Source organism: Lupinus angustifolius, chromosome LG08, assembly GCF_001865875.1.
Source record: "Lupinus angustifolius cultivar Tanjil chromosome LG08, LupAngTanjil_v1.0, whole genome shotgun sequence".
In the NCBI taxonomy this organism is placed as follows: Eukaryota; Viridiplantae; Streptophyta; class Magnoliopsida; order Fabales; family Fabaceae; genus Lupinus; species Lupinus angustifolius.
In genome coordinates, this window is record NC_032016.1 from 21240884 (window position 1) to 21252091 (window position 11208).

At 34.8% G+C, this 11208-nt stretch overlaps 1 protein-coding gene across 1 annotated transcript; it reads left to right on the plus strand.

Moving 5' to 3' along the window:
• LOC109355122 (G-type lectin S-receptor-like serine/threonine-protein kinase SD1-13) lies at positions 1101 to 4834 on the plus strand. The gene is made up of 7 exons (XM_019598080.1): positions 1101 to 2497; positions 2698 to 2844; positions 2935 to 3134; positions 3507 to 3717; positions 3814 to 4051; positions 4141 to 4288; positions 4379 to 4834. Exons 1-7 carry the CDS (start codon positions 1114 to 1116, stop codon positions 4688 to 4690), a joined length of 2640 nt encoding a protein of 879 aa, XP_019453625.1. The 5' UTR covers positions 1101 to 1113; the 3' UTR covers positions 4691 to 4834.

The following is an 11208-nucleotide window of genomic DNA, read 5'->3' on the forward strand; positions in this document are numbered from 1 at the left end:
TTTTTTCCTTAAAATGAAAAAAAGTGACAATAAGTAACAGAAGTGATTAAATCAATTAATTGATATGATATTAATAAATGGTCATAATAAATAATAATTTCAACATTTTGGTACTAATTATTTTTTTATAAAAATTAATTAAATGGAAAGTAAATCATCTATATAGTAGTGAATCATTAAAAAAATTAATATCCAGGTTTAAAAACAATAACTATTATTTAATAGTTTTTAATTTTATAAGACATTTGCCCATGCAATGATCTATTTAATATGAGAAAAAGATGTATATACTGATAGTGCATTAGTTTTATGTATTATTACTGCATCATTCATAATTGATATTTAATCATTATTAACTTTTCTGAAAAAATAATACAAATGAATGATAAATAACATGATATACGTGTATAAATCTTTCCACATTGTATACATTTTACACTCATTTAATATAATACCAACATTCTGTGTTGATGTGAATTTGTGATAATAACTGAATTTTGCCTATCTACCAAGAAAAACTAAATCTCATCTTAAAAATTAAAGAATTAAATAAAAATAAAATAATTAACCGTAGTTTTTTTGCATTGCCATTGAAATTCTCTCACCATTTTAGATAAGTAACTAATCTTTTTCAGGGTTATTGCTGCCCTTCCAACAACTTTCACTTCCCGTCCTTTTAGTCATCATCTCCATATTTAAAGTCGATTGTTGAGAATGACACTATGAGGAAAAATTACCAACCTAGAAAGGATTAACAAGGTGAGAGCTACTGTTGGTATGTTGGTAGTAGAAAAAGAATAATAATTGGTTGTTGACTTTTGAAATTAAATTGTGTAGTCATTTTGAACGGTAAACCCTAGAGTCAAATATTGTGGACCCAACCAATAACAAAAAAAAATATCATGCTGTCTTTCATGATTTCATCATATATTGTTAAGACTGGAAATGAGGTGAACAACTAGAGTGAACTCGAAATATGGTATGAGTTATTTTTTTAATTTGAGTTTAACTCTATTAAAGTTTGTGAACTGTGCTGGACTGCTTTGGAATTAGTTTTATGGTCAATGACTACTTTTCTGCAGTAACGGCCAAAGAGACATTATATGGTTGAGAATGTCTGTGCTCCTGGATGTCTTCCTAGTTCGTAGCACTACTTCATTTGTAGTAATTACCAATTCCAAATACAAGAAATCTGCAAACTTGTCTCAGAAAACCAATATGAAACTACAAGACTCATCTCTTGGTCTTTTCAAACTGCTGATTATGTTGTGTCTTACTTTGCAGTCCACAAACGCAATCACCTATTATGAAACCTTACAAATGGGCCAATCAATCAGTACCTCAGACACTATTGTGTCTGCTGAAGGGAACTTCGAACTGGGTTTCTTCTCTAAGAACTCGACCGAGTATTTTGTAGGAGCATGGTTTAAGAAGATTCCTGGTAACAAGATTGTTTGGGTTGCAAACAGAGATAATGAATTCACAGGCTCCTCTGCCATTCTTACAATATATAAAGATGGTAATCTTGTGATTATGCAAGACGAATTGCTATTTTTCATGACCAACATCTCTAGTAAGAGCAATAGTACTAGTACACATGCCATGCTCTTGGATTCAGGTAACTTCATACTGTTGAATGACTTGACTTTAGAGATTTTATGGCAGAGTTTTAAATATCCTACAAATACCCTTTTGCCTGAGATGAACATAGGGGTTGGCTCAGTATCAGGAGACCCTTGGTCACTGAGATCATGGACAAGTCCAAATGATCCTCGTACTGGTTTTTTCTCCTTAGAAGTAGTTGAGAATTTCGGCTCGTGGTTGCTAGTAATCAAGAGGAATTCTGTCACATACTGGATTGGTGATCAATCATCTAATTTTACACTTGGAAATTTTAAACGTGGCAATGATGTCTGGTTTAACTTAAGGATGACCTTGTCTATCACTTGGCAGGGTGAATATGGTTCTCTTCTGGAGCTAGAAGTATCCGGGGAGCTCAATCAACTGTCTTGGTCAGACAATGACAAACAATGGATTTCTATCCAGTCATCAAAGTGTGGGACAAGGGCTTTATGTGGGAACTTTGGTGTTTGCAATCCACAAGCCATGATCCCATGTGATTGTGTACCTGGTTTTGAACCGAACGACCCGAGTTCTTGGATGAAAGGTAAAACATCAGCTGGCTGTGTGAGGAAAAAGCCGTTGCTCTGCAGCAACACTAGCAGTGATGGTTCCACTGATGGATTTATTCTTATCAAGGCAGTTGACTTTCCACCAAATGATTCACTCATCTTGAACACTCCGAATGCATTAATATGTCGAACAACTTGTTCTGGCAACTGCTCTTGCCTGGCCTATGCTTATAATTCTCAAAGTCAGTGCTTGTTATGGCATGATCATGTCTTGGATCTGAAGAACATCTCAGTTGATGTTGGATATGCTGATAATCAACGACCAAGTTTCTTTCTCAAACTTGCTGCCTCTGAAATAAAAAATGGTATGGTGAATTAAGCTCTTGTAACACAGTATAATTTATCCATTATTACATTGCTCTCTTTCATTCCTCTTTATTACTCTTAAAGCAGGATGCAGAAAAATAGAATAAATATTTATTCGCAGTTTATAAAATGAATTCAAACTTTTTTCTATGAAAAATAATAATTCTGCTTAATGCAATTATATATTTCCTCCGCACAGAGTTGAACACAGGGAATAATCTGGGACATAAGTCCAACAGCAGCAAGAAACTATCAAAAATTGGCATATTTGTCGCAGTTGCGGCAATGCTTATACTAGGCCTCTTTGTTTACTTCTACTATAAGTGGAAAAAGCTAAGGGGGTCAGGTAAGAAAGAAGTTAAAAGATGATTATGATCATGTCACAACTTCAATTTTGAAACATAACACTATACCTGATTTCCCTCTCACTTTCTAGGGGAGGACCTTCTACAGTTTGATGTAGGCATGGGCATGAAAGTTGAAAGCTCTGATCATAATGAAGCAGATAAGATTGAAAAAGTTGACAAGAGGGAAGTCAAATTGCCTTTTTTCAGTTTTACAAGTGTTTCTGCAGCAACTGATAACTTTTCAGCTGAAAATAAACTTGGTGAGGGTGGCTTTGGACCTGTTTATAAGGTATGGTCCAATTTTCCACTTTTTGGGTCCTCAGATTTAGTAGGAATTTTATGGAAGAAGTTCTGATATTTTGATATGACAATTTGTTTGGACCAGTTCAAACCTGATAATGTGACCAAATATGGCCAACTTGATAGATTGACATAATATGTGTGTGTATATATAAGATTTCACATAAGTAAATCATATAATAAAAGAACTACGAAACTAAATATCAATATAAATATATTATCATGTTAAAGCTTTGAGTCAAGATGAGTTTTAGTGTGATGAGACAGGTCTTGAACACTCCTAAGATGTATGCTTGAATTCAAATGAACCTTATGTTACATTAATTCACACTATTTCACTTTGTGCAAAACTTGATTTAAGGGAAAGCTGTTGAATGGGGATGAGGTAGCTGTAAAAAGGTTGTCTAAAAGATCAGGCCAAGGATGGGATGAGTTAAAAAATGAAGCAATGCTCATTGCAAAACTCCAACACAACAACCTTGTTAGGCTTTTAGGCTGCTGCGTTGAACGAGATGAAAAGATGCTAATTTATGAGCTTATGCCAAATAAAAGCTTAGACTTTATCCTTTTTGGTTTGTAATCTTGAAACTCTTAAGAACATTCAATATGAAAACCTCTCTTTTTCTACTCCTTCCATTTAACCTGGCCTATTTTCTTATGTAAAACAGATGCCTCAAAAAGCATGATGCTAGATTGGGAAACTAGAGTTCGAATAATTGAGGGGATAGCCCAAGGTCTTCTCTATCTTCATCAGTATTCAAGGTTAAGGATCATTCACAGAGATTTAAAAGCTAGCAACATACTGTTGGATATCAAAATGAATCCAAAAATATCAGATTTCGGAATGGCAAGAATGTTTGGTGGAAATGAAGTAGAAGCAAATACGAACCGGATAGTTGGGACATAGTAAGCACAAAAAATGCTGACTGAATGAAGCTTGTAAACATAAGATTTATAAAATACCTTGCTACTTACAATTTATTGATGATTTTCAGTGGCTACATGTCCCCTGAATATGCTTTGGAAGGCCTTTTTTCAGTAAAATCGGACGTGTTCAGTTTTGGAGTCCTTTTCTTAGAGATTATGACAGGCAAGAAGAACACCGGTTTTTATAACATGAATTCCCTCAATCTTCTCGCATATGTACGTTTCTAACTTCCTTTTAAGGCCAAACTTTGCTCCTCACATTTTTTATGGCTTTGGGTTCTTAACTATTGTTTTTTACCTCTGAAGGCATGGGGTCTATGGACAACTGGTAGAGCAATAGAAATGATGGATCCTGTGCTAAAATATGCCTCCAATAAGCAAAATATGATGATAAGATATGTGAACATAGCATTCCTTTGTGTTCAAGAATATCCAGCTGACAGACCTGTCATGTCTGATGTTGTATCCATGCTTAGCAATGAAAATGTTGTTTTGCCTTGTCCCAAACCACCTGCATTTCTATATGCGAGAGGTACGAAGAATTCAAGCTCGGTCGGAAGTTCCACAGGAAATGTTTCTTTGAATATCATGACAGCCTCTGTTATTGAAGCAAGATAATGCAAAGCAAGATGATATTTTATTCAAATGATAGATTAGTTTCTTGTTATAAGCAAAAGAACACCACAAAAAAAATTATTAATATGGACATGATGTATTAAACATGTATTAATATAATATATTTATCCAATATACAGTATAATATTCACCACGATCTCCATCTTTGTAATCAGAGAGTAGCAGAAGTTCTGACTAATCACATTGCTTCTACCAATTGCAGCTTTGTTACTAGAGGCATAAAACTAATAATAATATAATAATTTTTCAAGAGATCATTGATATTTGATACTATAAAGGGTAAGAAATATTGTATGACATTCAACTTGAATAAGAGAAAGCATGCGTAGACTCATTTGAAGTTTTCTTAATGAGCTTTTTGAATTGTTATTAATGAGACACTTGAATAAATTTAGTTTGATCAGCTATTTGTCAACCTATTTCTCATCTACGTATAAAAATTAAATTGCTTAAACAAAATATTTTTTATATTTTTATTTGTGTCTGACAAGTTCGTATTGCTCCTATGTATCATCGGGTGCAATAGGGAAATAAGACTACGTAGTTCTTAAAAAAAATTAATTTGGTTAGATTTAAAAAGAAAGTTAAAAATTGTTTGAATTCATTCTAAGTTGAACTAATAGACGAAGAGTCAACATTGATTGCTTACCCTCTCCTCACTTTAGATAATAGAAGCACTACAAGTGACCGCGACCGATTCTTAGTTCGAAACGAGGAGAAAGATGCAATACGAGTCGTAACCTCGACTATTGAACCCCAAAATGATTAAAACTTATTAATATTAATCTTATTTTAAAAAAAAAATAGAGTTTAGAAACTTATTTGAGTTTAATTGGAATGGAATTAACAGATGAAGAATTAACATTGATTGCTTACCTTCTTTCCACTTTGATAGATCACAGGAGTAGTACAAGTGACCGCAACCGATTCTCAACTCGAAATGAGAAGAAAGATACAATACGAGTTTAAACCTCATTATTAAATTCCAAACAAAATTTAAAACATTTTTTTTCTTTTAAATAACTTATATATTTTAAAGAGATAATTAATAAATGAAGAGTCGACATTGGTCATTAACCATCCTCTTACTTCAAAAAAATAACAGAAGCAGTACAAATGACCGTGATTGATATCAACTTGAAGCAAGAAGTAAGATATGACACGAGCAGTAACCTCACTATTATATTCTCATGAAAATAATTTTATTTGTTTAAATGGACAAAACTTTTAGTTTAAAATATATTATTATTAAACTCATTTGACACTAAATTTATATGATTAATAAGTACACATTAATTTAGGTTGGGTAGGATAATTTCCTTAATATAACAAAACAAACGAGAACTAAAATATAACAAAATAAAAAAAGGTAAATGAACATATAAATATTAAATAGAAATATTATAATAATTATTATTATATATATATATATATATAAATAAGTGAATAAAGAGGGTTAAGGGGGTAACACACAGTTACCCTCATCCTGCACTAAACAAATAGATAAATGGGGAGAAAAAGGATTTAGAAATCCCTAACTGAGTTACTCTTTTTTTCTTTTTCCAACGGCGGCGGTGAATGGAAATAAAGAAGGATTGCAGTGGTGCGAATGGCGGAAGGCACATCAATCATTCACGCTATTAGCTACAGGTTCGTGAACTCGGGTCAACCCAACTGTGAGGAGGTGCGCCGAGCCTGAGCTGCGATTTGGCAATGACGGTGATGCGTCTCTGCTTGGATATGACTTGGCCATGGAGGTGGAGCCTCCGTGGTTCCAACGGCGGGGTGAGGATGATGGCTCCTTGAACCACCGTCTCTCCTTCATCTTCTCCAGTTGACACACCGACGTAACACCTTGGTTTCACGGTGGTTAGGGGCGCTGGAACAAGTTGACTTCTCTATTTTTTCTTCATCTTCTCCGGTTGTCATGCCGGTTCAGTTTGTAGCACCACACGGTGGTTCAAAATTCCGGGTCGGATTGACCTTTTTATTTTTTATTTTAGGTTTACAAAATGTGAGGTTGATGGATGATAGATTGTGGTTTTAGTTGTTAAGTTAAAGGAATGAACACTATTTTTGAGTTAACTCACTGGCTGATAATCCTAGATTGCTTTTGCTTAATTATCGGTATGAATGTGATTATGCTTTAAGGGTTAAACTAATGTTGTTTAATTTAATTTATGCTGTTTTTGTTTGTTCATTAGAGGGAAAGTAAGTTCACAGTGTTATAACATATAAATCAATGGTATAAGAATGTATAGGAACGTGTTTCTGTTTATGACATTCAGAGTGCATGTATTATATATACATTATAATGTTGTATGAGAATTATTATGAATGACAGAAACCTAAACGAATTGCATTTGCTTGCAAACAGTGATGAACTTTAGTGTTTTAGATGAAAACATACAAGCATATTTCAGTATTTAAACGTGAAGAAGGTATGATGGTTGCACAATGAAAGTATGTATATGTATATTTGAATGCTAAAACAAAAATAGAGAAAATAGATCGGAGGACACTAACCTTTCAGAAAAGCTATTTAATTACTATCCCTTTTCCAGTGTACTTTTCTACCCTGCCTTGTTATCCTCTTTCAGTGTTATCTCTCTCTGCTATTTTTTGTTGTTCTCCTCTGGTGCCTTTTTCACTGTCTATATCATTATTATTTCTCTCTGGGTTTTTTCTTTTTTTATCTTGTTTTTTTCGTGAACCTCTCTCCTTTTTAAGTGTTGTTAGTGTCTATGTGAACACATTCTTCTTTATCTTTAAGAGCCAAAAAACTAGGAAACCTCTCTTCTTAAAAACTGGGTAACCACCCCAACTTTCACAAAGTGGTTCCACCCCTTTAGGCATTATCCCCCATTCAAAAATCCATTTATTGTTGTTTTAATATAAATTTTTCATTTTTATTTTCGGATTAAATATTTATATAAATAATTATAATAGAAATCAGTTTGTTATTTTATTTTTATTCTATATTTCACATTTTCGAATTAAATATTAATATATATAATTAAAATTAAAATCAGTTTATGGGTATTAATAAAAATGACTCTTATTGCAAAAAAAAAAAACAAACCTATAATGTTAATATATATATATATGATTAGTGTGATAAGTTGATAATTAAACTTAAATGCCAAAACTCTTCACAAAATAACTCTAATAAATATACACTAGAGTCTATTTTATATGTTGAACAATGGACCGGACAAAAGTGAGTATTCACAGCTGCCCCTCTTTACTTGTTGCTTACTTGATAACAAACAAACTGAGGTTCGTGAGATATCATGGTAAGTAACAAGTAAAGATAAGAATGCTAATTTTGTCAAGGTCCATAGAAATTTCATTGACAACGTCTCAAGTACTTATCGTCATGAAAGCGAAGTTATTTGAAACATGATCAAAGTTTTCCCTTTGAAGGTGTGAGAAAGGACCAAAGACACAGGTCGGTATAATGCTAGAATTTGTAGTGAAAAGGTGAAACCAAAGACGCAGGTTGGTGTAGTGCTAGAATTTGGAGACATAAGGGTCAAAGCCAAGAACGCAGGTTGGTGTACTGCTAGAACTCGGCGTGGCAAGTTAAAACCAAAGACGCAGGTTGGTGTACTGCCAGAATTTGGGTTAAAAATGTGAAACCAAAGATGCAGATTGGTGTACTGCCAGAATTTGGAGACATAAGGGTCAAAGCCAAGAACGCAGGTTGGTGTACTGCTAGAACTCGGCGTGGCAAGTTAAAACCAAAGACGCAGGTTGGTGTACTGCCAGAATTTGGGTTAAAAATGTGAAACCAAAGATGCAGATTGGTGTACTGCCAGAATTTGGAGACATAAGGGTCAAAGCCAAGAACGCAGGTTGGTGTGCTGCCAGGACTTGGAGTGACAAGTTAAAACCAAAGACGCAGGTTGATGTACTGCCAGAATTTGGGTTAAAAATGTGAAACCAAAGATGCAGGTTAGTGTACTGCCAGAATTTGGAGACATAAGGGTCAAAGCCAAGAACGCAGGTTGGTCTGCTGCTAGGACTTGGAGTGACAAGTTTTATAAATGTGAGATGTCATGTTTTTTATTATTTCATTTTTGTGCAAAATGCATATGACTGCCTATAAATGCATGTTATTAGATGCTCATGTATGATAATTCTATAATTTTTTCAAATCAAATTGAGTTGTGATTGGTATCAATTGCTATTGCTCCATCGCACCCTCAACAGTTGGTTGTAGGTTGCTGTTTGCGAGGAGTGAGGTTGTATGGGCGACCATTAATCCTACCCTTTAGTAATAAAATGCTATTTTCTTTCAAATACTAATTAGAACGACATATTTAAAATTTCAATAGATAGTACAAGTTTAATGGGAATGAGCTATGCAACAAAATGACTTCACTTCATATATGGATAAAGAAAATACAAAAGTGTTTGGTTTTTTGTGTTATGGATGGAGTTACAAGAGTTGGTTATAAATAACAAAACATGTTGGAGCCCCACAATTCAATCATTGACTATCCAAAAATTGCCCTAGTAAATTGTTTTAATTTTTGGTCCACTAAAAATTTGCCCCAGTATTTACTTATTGGCTTGTCCTCTTGAGAGACCTTTCCTTTTTTATTATTTTTTTTGTCCCTAATTTTTGCTTAGATCGCCATCTCGGGTTTTCGACCTAACAGGATTATTCATTTTTTAAAGAGAGTTTGTGTATCGATCATCCATATATGCTTACATTTTAGGAAAAAAGTGTTTTTTGAGTTTCTTTTGGAGTCATTTATTTGGTATCCCTGTTGCATTTCTCAAACAGTTCGGGTCTCAACAAGGACTTTTTGGGCTTGTAACGTGGTCTGGTTAGGGGTTTACAAGAAAGAAAAGGATATAAGGCTCAAATGATAGCTCAAATGATGTGTTTCCAGCCCCCAACTTTCTCTATATTCTCCATAATCCTATTTCCAACATATCTTATTTTCAATCATGGATACGACCTCCATTCCTTTTTTGGAAAAGGAAAGGTTTTGTAAGCATTCTAGCTTGAGAATTTTTTATTTACCCTAGCTTTTGCCTAAGGTTTTACTAAAACTCTTAGCGGAATCTTTTTTAAAATGCGCTTGATCCACTTTTAGATTTTTTCAAGATTTGTTAGAAAACTATCCTTTCCCCGGTTTTTTGGTGTTTTTTTTAAGGTGTTTTTGAATAAACTTCTTTCATATTGTCTTGGCTCAAAAAGGGTGACTAGGGATATCTTCATTGGTGTTTGGAATAACAAAGAAACCTTGTGTCATCAACACGACCTACTTGATGGTACACACCATGTGGGATTTGTTTACATCATCCTCCTAAAAAAATGCACAAAAGTATGCAAAAATGCATGATCAACGCACAAACTTCTTTTTTTGTTTTTGTTTTTTTGAAAGGTCTCTTAAGCATAATATTTCTTCACGACATCTGAATTTACCGAAAGAGGTAGGTCATTTCCGTCCATAGTGGTCAATATCAATGCTCCTCCAGAGAACGCCTTTTTCACCACGAATGGTCCTTCATAATTTGGGGTCCACTTCCCCCTATGGTCCTTTTGTATTGGGAGTATCTTTTTTAGCACCAGATCCCCCTCTTGAAAATGGCGCGGTCGAACTTTCTTAGCATAAGCTCTCATGAGCCTTTTCTGGTATAATTGACCATGACATATAGCAGCTAATTTTTTCTCTTTTATCATGTTCAGTTGTCCTACCGCGCTTGGATCCATTCTGATTCCTTCAACCTTGATTCTTCCATGATTCTGAGTGACGGAATTTCTACTTCAATTGCGAGCACTGCCTCCATACCATACACTAACGAGTAAGGTGTTGCCCTAGTTGATGTGCGCACGGATGTGCGATACCCATGTAGAGCAAAGGGTAACATTTCATGCCAATCCTTGTATGTTACCACCATCTTCTGAATAATCTTCTTAATATTTTTGTTTGCTGCTTCTACCGCTCCATTCATCTTAGGGCGATAAGGTGAAGATGTATGATGCTTGATCTTGAATTCACTGCACATCTCGGTCATCATCTTGTTGTTCAGGTTTGTGGCATTGTCCGTGATGATCTTGCTGGGTAACCCATATCTACACACTAACTCCTTCTTGATAAATCGTAGTACCACTGTCCTGGTCACATTGGCATATGAACATGCCTCAACCCACTTTGTGAAGTAGTCGATGGCCACGAGGATGAAGCGATGTCCATTGGAAGCCTTCGGTTCTATTGGTCCGATGACATCCATTCCCCACATAGAGAAAGGCCAGGGTGCTGAAAGGACTCCCACATGGAGAACGGCTAGGGTGCTGAAAGGACATTTAGAAGATTTGGTGGATCATTGATATTGTCTGCATAAATTTGACGTTTGTGGCATTTCCTAACATAAGCACAACAGTCTGTCTCCATTGTCATCCAAAAGTAACCTGCCCTTAAGATTTTTCTAGCCATAGCATGTCCATTTGCGTGAGTCCCAAACGAGCCTTCATGCACGTC